This window comes from Thermothelomyces thermophilus, chromosome 1, assembly GCF_000226095.1.
Source record: "Thermothelomyces thermophilus ATCC 42464 chromosome 1, complete sequence".
Lineage (NCBI taxonomy): Eukaryota > Fungi > Ascomycota > Sordariomycetes > Sordariales > Chaetomiaceae > Thermothelomyces > Thermothelomyces thermophilus.
The window spans coordinates 4,340,147-4,354,211 of record NC_016472.1 but is presented as its reverse complement, the minus strand read 5'-3'; the positions used below and the strand labels follow the sequence as shown (position 1 = coordinate 4,354,211).

Here is a 14,065-nt window from a genome sequence, read left to right as displayed (position 1 = left end):
CGGGGAGGGGAGGGGAGGGAAGGTGGGCGCTTGTTTGCTACTCTCCTATCCTGTTTCGCGGCCATCTTGCTCTCGGGGACTGGATAGATGTGGTACATAGAATGCAGATGTAAAGAATGATGGGCAGAAGGGTGAACGAACAGAGAAGTGAAAGACGTGATGCATATATGTGTGTATTTAGGCTCATATCCACGTCAAAGACTCACCTCGGGATAGTGCTGGTAGCTGGAGTGGTGGTGCGGATACATGTGTTGGTGGTGAGCGCGGTCGGTTGCGGCGTGAACATCGTTCGCGTGATGCTCATACGCGTGGCCCGCTGGGTGGTTATGAGCAGGGTAGTAGGCGTTATGAGTGTAGGGCCTCGGTTCACCGTGGTACTGCGAAGCCGAGGTCTGCCAGCCGCCGGTCCAGTGATTGGGGATCTGCGTGCGGACACGGTAGAAGTCAAGGCTGAGCCTGTCTCCGTAGATGGAGCTGTAAATGTCGACAACCAGGAGGTCGTGCTCACGGTAGTCGGCCCAAGGAGGGAGAGGGCCCGGTGGTGCACCGGCTAGGGCTGACTGGGCGTCGTCGCGGTCGGTGCCGGTGCCAGGAATGATGGAGCGGGTTCTGGTGTTGTCGACCATCTCACGATCATCGCGGCGACGGCTCGCCCTGTTTACGTTCTCGGCGTCCCCCAATTCTACAGAGGGATCCTCGTCGTCTTGATGGTGCTGAATCTGGGCGTACTCGTCGTCGACGTCCTCGGCAGCCTCGCCGCCGTCGAGTCGGCCGCTGGAGAGGTGACGGGACTGCTCTCTTATGTTCAACTTGGCCCTAGTGGCCGCCTTGCGCCCGTTCGAGCGGACTGGAGGCTCTGCAGCGGGCGTGTTCGTCATGGCCGGAGCCGGGAGCCCGTGGTAGGTAGGGAAAGCGGCCGGATCCATCCGGGGAAGGGGAGGGTAGCCACCATATATGGAGGTCTGGTGGTAGGGAGGAGGAGCACCCGGATCGTGGCCATAGTAGTCGCTGGGCGCCGGCGGCTGGAGAGGGGCAGCAAAGTCGTGATGGGAAGTGGTGGGCGCGGTGGGCGCGGTGGGTGCGGGAAAATGGCGGCTGCTGTGGAAGCCCAAGTTGGCAAAATTGTCGCCGTCCTGGCTCGTGAGATTGTCCCCATCCGCTCCCGAGCCACCCACAGTCTTCTTTATCTTGCGACGACGCGGCGGGGGATCTGACGGCTCCTTGTTCCGGGCCGGGCGCTTGGACGAGCCCTTCTTGGGCGCCTTGGGTGCCTTTGGTGCTCTGGGCGCCTTGGGCCCTGCCTTCGGCTTCCAGTCGAGGGCATCGGCGTCGATAAAGTGGGAGTAGTTCTTGTCCCAGCGGCGGTCCCGGGCGCACTTTTCGCACATGCGGATGGAACACGTAGCGCAGACATGGAGAGTGCCTTCGGAGCGAGCGTTGCACCAGTCGCACTTTTGCACTCGACCGTACTTGGGGTACCAGTCACGATGGGTCCGAAGAGGATCCTTGGAGAGCTCGTCGAGCGACTGCGGCTCCCTTTCGCCTTTGTCCTTTCGAGGTTCCTTGGCCCCAGGCAGGATTGCCGTCGGCTCGTGCTCATGGGCCGGTGAGCCCTGGGCGCTGCTCTGGGAGCCAGACAGGTTATCGCTGGCCCTGGGAAGTGAGTGATCGGCATTGCCAATAGGTGTCGCCATTGCCAACGAAGCACCAGTGCCGGCGCCGTTGTTGGGCTTCTCGTCCATGTTCTGGAGAAAAACAATCACCAAACTAGTTCCGAAGCCGGGTTAAGCGTATCCGAGACAGAGTATGGGGTGGTATTAAGTTTCAGAAAAAAAAGAAGTCGGCAACCTTGTGCGAAAACGTGAGGGGGGATGATGATGGTGGTGGTCGTCGTGGAGATTATGGGAAGAGAGGAGTTGCGTGCGATATCGTGCCGAGTGGGTGGGAGAATCTGGAGAGGAAGAAGGGGGCGATCTGGAGAGAGGGTTTAAGTAGGCGCGGAGGGAAGAGCTGCCATCTCAACCGACGTGCCACCAGCTTGGGCTTCTGACTAGGGAAGTGGTCGGGCGCCGAGCAGAGTGGGCTGGAGGCACATGGGATGAAAAGGCAGTGTCATAGGTGACCCGGTCACGCCTGGTGACGCGCTCCTTCGACGCTGATGGCTGTAGGGACCGCGAGCTATGGAATGGACCGAACGGGCAGCGAGGAGCTTCAGTGCCCTTCGTTGCCAGAACAGCCAACGCCTCCGTCATCCTCTCATCCACTCCTGCTATGGGAGACAACTTCCATTGAACTATCGTTCTCATCCTTCCTCCCATCCTACCTCTATTCTTCCTCTTCTGCCCTGCACCCCTCTACCTCTCTTATCACGGCCCATGCATGGCTCAGAGTCCTGAGCGTGCCACAACGGCTTCTTAATCGGACGAAGTCTTTGTACCGACCGGGAAACGAACAACAAAAAGCAGGCCGGTGACGACCCCGTAGGCGCACCATCATGGCGATTTTCGTCCTAGGTAGAACAAGGAGAATGGGCGGCGAGTCTCTTTTCTCCTGATAACCCCGTTAGCGAGAGACCAGGCACGGAGAAGCTCACCTACCACCACTTTGATGCTAAATAAGTGCTTAAGGAAACATATAGGCCCGATTTCATTAAGAAATAGTGAACAGAGAATGAGCTCTATACTGATGAGACACTACTAAATCTCTCTAGTTATATAAGAGGAAGAGGCTAACGATATAGAATAAATATACGGGTTAGTAGGGGGGAATGGGGTTTGCCGGGGTATTTTGCTCAAATGCTAAGAAAGCAGGCATCTCTATACTAAATGTAGATAAATTTTATAGAAGCCAACTGTTAAGACACAGAGACGAATAGAGTGAAATCGATATTGGTGCTGCCGGATGTCTCTGAGTTTGAGCTCGGCGAAGGCCCGAGAATCGGTGTTTGCCAAGGCCATCCACGCCGGCCGGTTGTCGTCGGTCCTGAATTCCCGTTACGCCGACTGAGTAAAGGAAGGATGGCTATCGGATAAGGGAGTGGAATCTGTACATTGCTCTGTAGGCGCTCCGCAAGCATGTGCGTATTCTTGGATCCGTACCTGTGAATGAGGCTGATTGTGGGTCGGCAAGCCGGGCTTCGCTCTCGGCCAGTCCACAAGGTGAGCAAGGAGCCTCAGTGGACCGGCCCACATGCAAACCATTTGAGCTGTCCTCCAATCATCGAGCCATGCCACACACCGACAGTCGCGATTGGATCGAGGCACTTTAATTGGATCCACTCAGAACGCGTTCGCGTCGCGAAAATTCACGCGACGTGACGCGTCTTTCCACCCCGCTTTCTCTTTCCTCTCTTTTGCACCTGAGCCTTGCCCTGGCTTCTGTGACCGACTTTGGAGGCCAGGACGTTGCTCAGAGTTAGGACCTTCGCAGAGATGAAGAAGGTCGAACGAAGCAGGAGCAGCCATCCTCACTTCGGCCCGCCTCATCCTACAACGTATCTCAAGAGGGCCATCTCGCGTTTTGGCAGAGGTGCTCAGTCAGAATTCCGAGGTACGGAGAGAGGCGTCTTGACAGATCTTCACTAGTGAAATTGGAATACCATTCGTAGATCAGAAGCTAAAGAAAAAGTTTTTTTTCTCGTTTCTTTCCTTCTTAATCTCTTTCTCCGCGAATCCTGACCGTCGGAATCGACCTTTACCTACTTCGTACAAGTCAGGGACATGAGAGCGAAGGAGAGCGCCCCACATCCGGGGCAAGCCGGACTTTCCCCCGAGTTAGAGCAACGGTGATGGGGGATGTTACCAGCCAGCCTGCATATGTACATACATATAATACACGACTCTGTGCATACCTGGCTAACTGTTCCTGCACTCGCATGCCTTCCCGCTCAACACCATCACACAGACAGGGCGACCTGACTTGACAGTCTCTCTTCCCGCCCACATCCAGGTCGAAGGATGAATGTCGTCACGACCTGCAGTTTGAACTTACCAAATCCGCTATACAGTATTGCACACACCCCAGTGCTCTTGAGAATACCGAAGCAGTCCAGGAAACTCGCACTTGGGAAGGAGCATGATGCGTGGATTGGCAACGGCGGGCAGGAGGGAAACCTTTAAGCGTGTACGCCTCTGACGCGGAATTTCGCCAATGCCCCTCCATGAAGAGTGACGCAAGCATCGAGGACAAACCGGGCTCACTAACCCTAACCCCCCGTATGGCCTGATGTAGGAGCTCTAATCCGGACGAGCCGGTGCGGTTTGTCGACACCTACGGAGTACTGCTTCCCTTGATCGGCTTGAAGGAGGTAGAAGTAGAACAAAGAAAAGGAGATACGGAAATAGAGAATCACCCTTGTCCAGAACTAGCCCCTTCGGAGCGTCGATCTAGATTGATGATCAGTAGCTTCTAGTCCGTGTGGCATGATGTGGTGCGCTGGGAAACCGAGTGTGGAGGGGTTTGTACGGCTCACCATCTGAACTACCTAATCTGCTCTTGGTCGATTTCCGGAAGATGGGAGCGACCCAGCTCATGTACTTTCTCACCGTTTGTTGCCTACGGGCATTACTACGGGCATTGAGCCCTTATAACTTTGCCACTGGTGCTGCCTCTTCATCTTGAGGCGTGAGCGCGAAGAGGGGAGGGCCCCATTTACCGTCGCGTTCCGGTTTAAGTGCTTGCAGGAGGAAATCCGTGGAGAGGGGCACTTGCATCGCAGAGGCCGATCACCATTGGCCAGCCTGCCCTGAGTACCACCTGGGAGCCCTGCCCAGACCGTCATGTGGCCCACTTGGTGCGTATCCGGCCCCCTGCAACCGACCGCCGCTAGGCCAGACCTGCTCTTATTAGGCGCATTATTCGCTCTGTCGCTTCTCCCAGGCCCCCCGTCAACGGATTCCTCCTTCACCTTCTCCCGGCCTGCGCCTACACCTCTGCTTCATTATATCCAACAGCTCGGGATCGCGCGCATGCTCTGTCGCCGTCTCTGTCTCTCCCGATAAACAACAAGCCCTAGATTAAGAAGGCCATCGCCAATTGCGATAGCGCGCGTCTCTATTTTTGGCGCGCCGCATCGTGTTTCCCGACCACACTTCGCAGCCAACGGCGCGTTCCTGACCTTGTCGCAAACCGCCCGTTTCCGGCACCGCGCGCCGCCGCAACAGCCAACGACAAACGCACCTTCGCTTACCATATAAGGCTGCGCCCAGATACGCCTTGCGCACCCTGGATCCTGCTGATAGAGGAGGAACGGACTAGGCGGACAACACACAATGTTGCTGCCCTCGGCACTACCGTGCGACTCGTCGTCGCAGACAGCGCCCTTGACGCGCCTTCAGTCGGCGCTCTTCGCCTCGCCTCCTGCAAGCCCCCCTCACCTCCCGACGCAAACAGCGATTGGTAATCTCTTCTCAACATGTCGCTCTCTTCAGTCCCTCCTCGCCAGCCCCGCAGCGCCCTCCTCCGCCGGCCAGGATCCGACTACTCCGCCGACGCTCTCGCCCGCGCAACTGCCCAGTCCCCCGTTAGCGCATGCGCCGCCACCATTCAAATTGCGCCTGCGGTCGCGCAAGACAGATAGTACGGCAGCAACTGGCGAGCACGGCCCGGCGAGGATGCGCATCGCCAAGCGCACGTCGGCAGTAGCGCAGCAAGCGCCCAGGGGCCCCAACAAGCGGCGCCGCGCCGCGGACGATGACATGGGCCGGCACAACCAGGGCGACAGCGACTTGGAGCGCGAGGCGGACGAGAGCAGGCAAGACCACAACAGCAGTGATGGCACCTCGCAGCCCGATTCGGCCCCTCACACCCCCAAGCGCTCGCGCATCGCCCCCGAAATCATCCCGCTCGGTCTGGAGCGCGCCGACTACCACAGCCTACACTCCTCCTTCTCCTCCGATAACAACGACGACGACGGGATACCCTCTACCAACAGCAACGACACCGACAGCTACAACAACCACAACAATAACCGGCCACAAGACCATCACGGCACGGACGTGGTGGTGGAAGCGGACGGCGAGGCGTGGAGCACGGAAGAGGACCGCATATTGGTCGAGCTGGTGCTGGAGAAGCTCAAGCTGACCAAGTCGGACTGGCAGGACTGCGCGCGCAGCCTGGGTAAGGACCGCGGGAGCGTCGGGCGCCGGTGGAAGAGCCTCATGATCAACGGCGATGTCGGGCTCAAGAGGGCACCTTTGCGGCGACCCAGGATACATGGGACTTGGAGATGATTCTTTGCCCATCCTCTTTTCCAAAGTTGGGCTTATTTGTTTTAACTATTGTTGTAATTTTTTCCCTTTCCTTTTTTTTTATTATTATTCGCCCTTTTGCTTTTCTTTTTTCTCTTCTGGTCTTTATTATGAAGGCTAGTCGTTACTCTACTCTGTATTAATACCGGTCGCCCAGCAGTTTGGGCCCATCACTACATATGAGGGTCCGGCGTTTTGTCCTCAAGTAATGGAGCTTTGCGGGGTGGTCCACTAGGTTAGGTCTGGTGGCATTTCGCCTTTTCTTTGGCGATACTTGGAGATGACGGACGGCAGGAGTTTCTTTGGGTCAGGAGATGTCTGTCATGATGATACCACCTATTATCACATTAGAAGGCAGCCAGGCACTCGTCATCTTGCCTCTTACAGCCGTATGAAAATCTATGATTTGAAATATCATTTAATTTTTCGGTTTGAGCAAGTCTCAGGAGCATTTTCATCTCATCCACTACGGAGTACTTCGTACATACCTCAACCTGCTCGCCCCGAGTGCTGCGCGCTGCCTCGCGCAGTCAGCTCACCCTGCGTTTCAGCTTCTTACACCAGCTCGTTTTGTGCCACCCCCAAGGGCGTCCCCAGCCCGACCAAGGGATGCGACGAGCCAGGAACAGCGACATCCCTTGGCCGCCGGAACGACAACGGTGAAAACCAAGGGCAGCTTTTTGCCGCAGCCGTGGCGGCGGCATCCGAACTGGTGTACCCTATCGATCTGGGTGTGTGGGAAGACCTGGTTGGCCACAAGAAACGCGTGCGTGCACCGAGTACGGAATACTTCTCTGTATGTACGTCCGTACTCCGTACATACATACATGGAACTCGTACTTGAGATCTCGCGCCTAGAGGAGGTATGGCCCACATGGTACCTACACACACATCTGCTCAGCTGGAACATAAGCCAGGGATGCAAGAAACAGCTGAGGCTCATCGCGTCCATGAATGACCTAGGTACCTCCCCTCCCTCCCTCCCTCCACTGCCAACCCAGAGGCGCAGACATCCCCACGTCCTGCGCACGCGCAGTATATGCCTATGTGCATACAATGTCTCTCACCTTAACCACTCCAACAAACTATCTCGGCCTGCAGCGTAGATCCCGGTCGGAGGTGATTGGTTGTCAAGATTCGACATGCGGCATCTCCCTGCGGAGGTAGTCCGTATCCGACTTCCAAAGGGACCCAACCTGCGTGACAAAAACCTGCCATAGTGTATGTTCCGACGGGAAGGCGGCCCCGAACCGGCAATGTTCGAGGCCTGCTTGCCCACTTCTTTACCCTTCCGTTCCTTGCATCAGCACAAGAGATTCCGCTCAAGAGAATGTTGCCGGAGCTGAGGGACGGTTCTGACGTTGGCTAATCCGTCAGTCCGGTCTTCGCGGCATCTAGCGCAAAAACATCGTGTACCACATTAAACGTTCCAAAGCTGCAAGGCACAGCTCTGGGCTAGCCAGAAAACCTAACCACTGGCATGATTGTTACATGAACGGAGTGCTAGCCGCTCACCTAGACAGGACTAGTTCCTTCGTGCCCATTCTCGATGCTCCAGCATCTATTACTCCCTGAGAGACTTATTTCAGACAATACGAGGGGAAAAAAGAAAGAAAAAAATAAAAGAGAGAGAGAGAGAGAGAGAGAGAGAGAGAGAGAGAGAGAGAGAGAGAGAGAGAGAGAGAGAAGAGTTAGTCAAGAAGGGTGGAGGAAAAAAACCTTAGGAAAGGTACTACATAGTTAACCATCTCTTTACACTCCCGCTCCTCACCACCCATCCAAAACGGTCGTCTTGATGTACATGCCCTTGGCAGGCCTCGCCGTGATGTTGGTCTTGATCACCAGCTTGCTCTCATCCATCAACTCCTTGTCGTGCAGCTCCCACTGGAAGCGCCCGACCCAGGTGGCCAGCAGGCAGGCAAACTCGGCCTTGGCGAACGCCATGCCGATGCAGCTGCGGGGCCCGTGTAGGAAGGTGAGGAAGGCGTAATTGCTCGTGGCCCCGCCGCTGGCGGCGCGCTTGTCGGCGTCCGACTTGGGCATCCAGCGGTCCGGGTTGAAGACGAGCGCGTCGTCGCCCCACAGCGCCTCGGACTTGTTGATGGCCCAGGGCACGATCGTGACCTGGGTGCCCCTGGGGACGAACTGGCCGAGGATGCTGGTGTCCTTGGCGGCCGTGCGGAGCGTGAAGGGCGCGGGGCTGAAGTAGCGCAGCACCTCGCTGCAGACGGCGTTGAGGTAGGGCATCCGGTCTATGTCGGCGCTCGACGGGGCCGGGGCTCCGTCCGCGGGCGGCGGCAGGTGTTCGCGGACCTCGGCGCGGAGCCGAGACTGGACGTCCGGGTGCTTAGCGAGGAGGTACGCGGCCCAGGTCATGGCCGTGGCCGTGGTCTCGTGGCCGGCGGCGAGGAACGTCATGAGCTGGTCGACGAGGTCCTCGTCGCTGAAACCGCCCGACTCGATGGCCACGGATAGTATATCTACGTCGGTCGACTCCTTCCGCGCTATCTTCTGCCTCTTGTCCCTGATCAGGTCGGCGCACTCGGCTCGGATCAGCCCGGCCGAGGCTTGGATGTCCTCGTTGCGTTTAACCGGCAGCAAGCGAACCAACCGAGGAGAGATTATCATCTCGAGCACTTGAAAGATGCGTGCCTGGCGGCTCGGGTTGAAGATTTGGGTGTATGCTTGGTTCAGCCGGTTGTCCGGGTTCCTGATGGCGTCGAAGTCACGGCCCATGCCGGCCACGCCGATGATGTCGAGGGTGATGCGTGAGGCCCAGTTACCCGCCTCAATGACGGCCGTCTTCTCCTCGGGGCCGCTTTGGCCCGCCGCGGCCCGCAGGATCTCGCCCGTCATGGCGTTCACACCCTCGCGTGCCTTGGCCCAGAAAACCGGGTACAGATCCTTGATGTGACGGAATGCAAAGGCAGGCGAGAGGTTTTTTCTCTGCATCTTGTGTTCGTCGCCTTCCGCGAGGAGCAAGCCGGTGCCCAAAATGGGGCCGAGGGTGTGCCGGAATCTATCCGGCTTCACAAAGTCGTAGTTCTTGGTAACGAGCACCTCGGCGAGAGCCTTGGGGGACGTGACTAGGAGCCTTTCCCGATTGAGGGGGCCGAGATACCGGATGAGGCCATTGTTTGGTATCGAGTTGATCCTGCACAATCAATCAGCACGCGTTAGACACTCTCGGCAGCACGCCGCGGGAAGAGTCAGAGGTTGGGGATACGTCGTACCACTCGATCATGGGATTCCCGGTAGGCATTGCCAGGATCTTGGGGAACTGGCCCATAAACCATGAATTACCGCTCGGCTCAGGAAGGCCGCGGAGCGGGGAGAAGAGTTTTGGGTAGAGTATGACGGACCAAAGAGCCCACGCGAGCCCTTGAATCCCCCATAGGACCGTGAAAGCGGTCAGAAAGCCGGGTGACGGCCATTGCGGGATCCGGCCGGAAGAGACGAGGTAGGCACCTCCCAGAGAAATGCCTGATATGAGGCGGTACGAAAACATGGTGAATGGGAAGGTTACGGCAATGACAAGGCTCGGCCGAACGGGGAACCTCGAGTTGGCCTTGGATGGTTGCAGTGAGACTGGATAGCTAAGTGACCAGTTTGCTGCCCGGACAATGTCGTATTCTATTTCTGCGGCTCCGAATGCGCGAGGAAGGGCGTGAGAGCGAGGGGGAGTGACGAGCGCGCTGGGTTCTTCACGGACGGGAAGACTTTAAGTAAGAGAACCGAGTGCTCGGGTTGCTCGCCACGCGTCCGCGATCCTCCTATCCAAGAAGCTGGCCACTTGGGAGTCGGAGACTTCTGAATACTTGGCCGGCGGCTTGCACAGGCTTCGTCAATCCGCCGCCGCCTGTTTAGAAAACACGTTGTGTGCTGGAGCAGTCCTGGCGACTTGGTAATCAGCAGCACTCAAGCAGCTTTCGAAAGATGGTCGTGTTGCATTGATAATGCAGAAATCCTCCGGAATCATTGTTGAACTCCGGCTCCGTGCGGCCGCAACCAAGCGCGGGCCGCCATTGGTAGAGTTATCCTCGTCCCCAAGTCGGCTGAATGATTGCTCCTAATTCCTTCGTTGCCGGGCTTTTTTTTTTTTTTGGGGCATCCTGAGGCATGCGGCCGGTATTGTCTTTGCCATGAGCTACTAGGTAGTCACCAAATCCGAGGACGCCTTATTGACCTAGAAGAAGTTGTCTGCATTCCGTCCGATGCATTTGACAAGAGCCTCGAAACCAAGAAGGCTTATTAGCACGCTGCATCCGCCCCACCTTCCCCCACATGAGTCACTGAAGGTACAGTACCAAGTTACCGAGCATCCTGCGAAAGGAAAGACAATTACTCCGGACGGAGGATTTGTTGTATGGAATTCCGTGTTGCGTAACCTTCCGTATTGCGTATCCTTCCGTATTGCGTATCCTTCCGTATTGCGTATCCCTTTGGTGCCTTTCTGGCGCCTTTTTCGCAGGCTCCAAGAAAGTGAGCACTATCTGGAATCAGGAAAGGATGGAATAGTGCCGAGATACTTCAGCATCCCAAGGTAACCCTCAAAATCTGAGAGCCAACTAATCAATTGACAGGCTTTGAACAGCTGCTTCCCTGTCTTTGCATCTCAGGCGAGCTTTCTGTGCCTCAGGCTCCTGCAAGAGAAGTAGCGAGGCAGCAGTTGTGATGTCTCTCTACGAGGCTCTCCCTCCGAAACAATTGGGAACCTGACGGCCTCGTTCAGGAATGATGTGTAGTTATACTCGTTGAATCCAGCGAGTGACTCAGCGCTGTAGTGGATGGTCGCTTGCTCCCGCGGTACGGTTGGCGTCGGCAATGGCGCGAGCACAGTCGAGGCGGATACTGGTACCGTAAACCCATTCTCGCTTTGTTATTGATGGATCTGGATTCGTCTCGGGATGTGACTCAGACAGACGCTTGGGTGACCTCGAGAAGAGAGGGGGGAATAGGACAAGAAAACAAACAAGCAAAAAGAAAAAGAGGAAAAGATAAAAAGGAACAAAAAAGGATCAAAGGAAAAGGAACTAAAGAAAACTAACATGACGGCGGTTCTTCTCTTCAGGAATTGCCCCTCTTTTGTCTACCAGAAGTGGAATTACCAGTCAAGGTATGTATGCCGCATTCCCAACGTTTCAAATGGGCGAGGTTAATTTTAATCCAGCGAAGTCTTTTAATGACAGGTTGGGCCTTGTCATTGAAAAGGCGTCGCCATGCGATCCCCGAAATCGGATGCATGATATGAAATAGGGTGGGATGAGCTGCCATTCGCCGACAAGGCTTCGAACAGTTGGAGCTCACGTCCCAGTCGCCTGAACGCTGGCCTTCTCCGGGTGCCAACATTGCCATCCATAGTCTGTACTTGGACACACAAAGCATGGCTACGTCCCTCGCCCCTCCCGGATCTCACGCCCCGGCACCCACGGACTCGGACCTGCCCGGCTCGGTGCTGTCGCTCCGCGAGGCATCCCGGAAGCTAGTGCGAGAATGGGGCTTCCTCCGGCCAACCTTCAGTCCCTTCTCCCTCTCGCCCGCTGCCGTCCACTGCATGATCGAGATCGGCGACTACGGCCGGCGATCCGTCTCTGACCTCTGTAACGAGCTGAAGGTTACTCCGGCCCAACTCTCCCGCATCTTGGCAGAGTTAGTCTCCAACGGCATCGTCCAGAGGGTCCAGGAAGGGGAAGCTAGCACGGGGCACCGCGAGATTTACACACTCTCCGCGGCCGGAGCGAGCACCCTCGCCGAGATCAACGCGTACGCTCAAGAGCAAGTCACGAAGGCGCTCGCGGCGGCCCCGCCAGGGGCCGGTACGAGCATCACGGCAGCGTTTCAGGCCTACGCAACCGCGCTGGAGCGATCGAGATCTAGTCGAGCCGACGTCGCCCCGGCCCTCGCACCCTCGACGGCCCCGGAGCAGCCGCCGGCGCCCCCAGCAGTCTCCATCGTGGCCGGCTACCGCCCCGGCGTCCTGGCCCGCACCGTCGAGATGCACCTGGACTACTACTACCCGAGGAACGGATGGGGCCGCGAGTTTGAAGCCAGCTTTTCCGCCACCCTCAGCGACCTGATACGCCGCCTGGATCGGCCAGTGAACCAGGTCTGGTCCGCCGTCATGACGACCCCGGCTCAGGACCCGGCGGCCTCGCCCCGGGAGCGGACGGTAGGTGTAGTGTACGTGGACGGCGAGCGCTCCGGGCTGGAGGGAGTGGCGCGACTCAGGGCCTTCATCGTCGATAAGTCGGCCCGGGGCTTGGGTATCGGGAAACGGCTCTTGGCAGCGGCGATGCAGTTTGTGAAAGACACTGGGTTTCGTGAGTGTCATCTGTCGACGTTGCGCTCCCTGACTGTTGCCAGACGCTTGTATGAGAGAGAGGGGTTTAAGGAAGCTGGCGAATCCTGGTTTGAAGGGTTCGGAAAAGGGCTAATGGAACTAAAATACGTCTGGCGCCGACCAGAAGAATCCTGAGTGATCACGACCTTTCCATCGGATTTCATGTATGTACAGTACATACAGGTATTCCGTTATGGACATACCTTCTCAAGATTCGCCATTCGAGGAAACAACTAGAGTTGTAGCAACCAACCGTTTTGATATCTGGTTTGCATAAATATCGTCAACAACAACAACTCTACCCCAGATTTGTCATAGGCAAAAAAAAAAAAAAAAAAAATGCCGAATCGATATGTCTCGTTATAGAACTCCAATCATTGATCCCTGGACTCAAGATGTCATCGACCGGTAGACAGCCCCTACCCCCCAGCTGACCACCTTCCAAGCCGCCCACAGCACCGCCAACCCAACGAAGCCCAGCACCAAGACAACCACACCGCGGATCTCAAATGCCTCCTCCGCCTCCATCTTGATCAGCTCCCGCTGCTTACTGTGGTAGTAATCCTCCGCCTCTCTCGCCGTCCTGGAAGGGGTGGCCCCACCCTCTGGGCTCCCCGGGCTCCGGGGGGTCGTGGTGGTCCCGACGGGTCGGCCGTCGCCATCGACCGCGACGGCGTATCGGTACGGCCGGTAGCGGTAGATGATTCTGTGCAGCCAGCCCGGCAGCCGGCGGCGGCCGGGCGGCTGGTCGCCACTGTCGGCGTGGTAGAGGGCGCGGAGGGACGAGTAGCGCAGGTCGACGAGGGCGAGGGAGAGGAGGAAGGAGACGAAGAGGACGGGGGTCATGACCAGCTTTGGTGTTGTCTGTATCAGTCTACTTGATTCTCATCATGATCAACGTGTAGAAAGGAAGGAGGATGAGGCGACAGGGACTGAGTTAAGGGAAAATAGATGACTAGGGCGATCTCTGTGACAGAGGAATGACACGAACGGGACACCCGTTCATACACACACACGCACACATGCAACACACATATTATTATATATACATCTCGGAACATACCTTGTAGAGCGTTGACGGTTTTCGAAGACGCCGAGCGTCACCTCGATCGGCGCTTGCCGCGACTGGCGGCGGCATGGTTAAGGGGTCCGATCGACGGGTCAGTTGATGCGAGGTGCAGTGCAGGACCAGCGAGCAAGGTTGGGTTCATCAGTCGTTAGACATTCGATGCGACAGTCGATGCAAGAGTGAAAAGATAAATTCATGGCTCGAGGACAAATCCGCGCGTTGGGCCCCAACCAGCGACTGACGCGGCCTCTTTACTGTGATGGTCAATGAGAGAGAGCTTGGCCCATCGATGGGCCAATTAAGACGCGAAACGTAACGTGACACACCTCTCGATTCGACAATTGGGCTTTTGGTACGGCGCGCTGATGTGGCAGTACTCTAAATATCCCAAGGCCAAAAGAAAAAAAA

At 56.9% G+C, this 14,065-nt stretch overlaps 5 protein-coding genes across 5 annotated transcripts; 2 read left to right on the top strand and 3 right to left on the bottom strand.

The window, feature by feature from the left end:
* Positions 1-11: 11 nt before the first annotated feature.
* Positions 12-700, bottom strand: MYCTH_2296438 (uncharacterized protein). The gene has a single exon (XM_003659374.1). The coding sequence runs from the start codon at positions 624-626 to the stop codon at positions 195-197; it is 432 nt and encodes a 143-aa protein (XP_003659422.1). The 5' UTR covers positions 627-700; the 3' UTR covers positions 12-194.
* Positions 701-5,145: 4,445 nt separating this feature from the next.
* Positions 5,146-6,266, top strand: MYCTH_2296436 (uncharacterized protein). The gene has a single exon (XM_003659373.1). It carries the CDS (start codon positions 5,271-5,273, stop codon positions 6,228-6,230), a length of 960 nt encoding a protein of 319 aa, XP_003659421.1. The 5' UTR covers positions 5,146-5,270; the 3' UTR covers positions 6,231-6,266.
* Positions 6,267-7,902: 1,636 nt separating this feature from the next.
* MYCTH_2296433 (uncharacterized protein) lies at positions 7,903-10,250 on the bottom strand. The gene is made up of 2 exons (XM_003659372.1): positions 9,482-10,250; positions 7,903-9,402 (listed from the first exon to the last, which is right to left on the bottom strand). Exons 1-2 carry the CDS (start codon positions 9,754-9,756, stop codon positions 8,016-8,018), a joined length of 1,662 nt encoding a protein of 553 aa, XP_003659420.1. The 5' UTR covers positions 9,757-10,250; the 3' UTR covers positions 7,903-8,015.
* Positions 10,251-11,363: 1,113 nt separating this feature from the next.
* MYCTH_2296432 (uncharacterized protein) lies at positions 11,364-12,753 on the top strand. Its single transcript, XM_003659371.1, has one exon. The coding sequence runs from the start codon at positions 11,632-11,634 to the stop codon at positions 12,721-12,723; it is 1,092 nt and encodes a 363-aa protein (XP_003659419.1). The 5' UTR covers positions 11,364-11,631; the 3' UTR covers positions 12,724-12,753.
* A 1-nt stretch (position 12,754) lies between these two features.
* MYCTH_2296430 (uncharacterized protein) lies at positions 12,755-13,823 on the bottom strand. Its single transcript, XM_003659370.1, has 2 exons — positions 13,652-13,823; positions 12,755-13,440 (listed from the first exon to the last, which is right to left on the bottom strand). The coding sequence occupies exons 1-2, from the start codon at positions 13,724-13,726 to the stop codon at positions 12,979-12,981; spliced, it is 537 nt and encodes a 178-aa protein (XP_003659418.1). The 5' UTR covers positions 13,727-13,823; the 3' UTR covers positions 12,755-12,978.
* Positions 13,824-14,065: the final 242 nt, after the last annotated feature.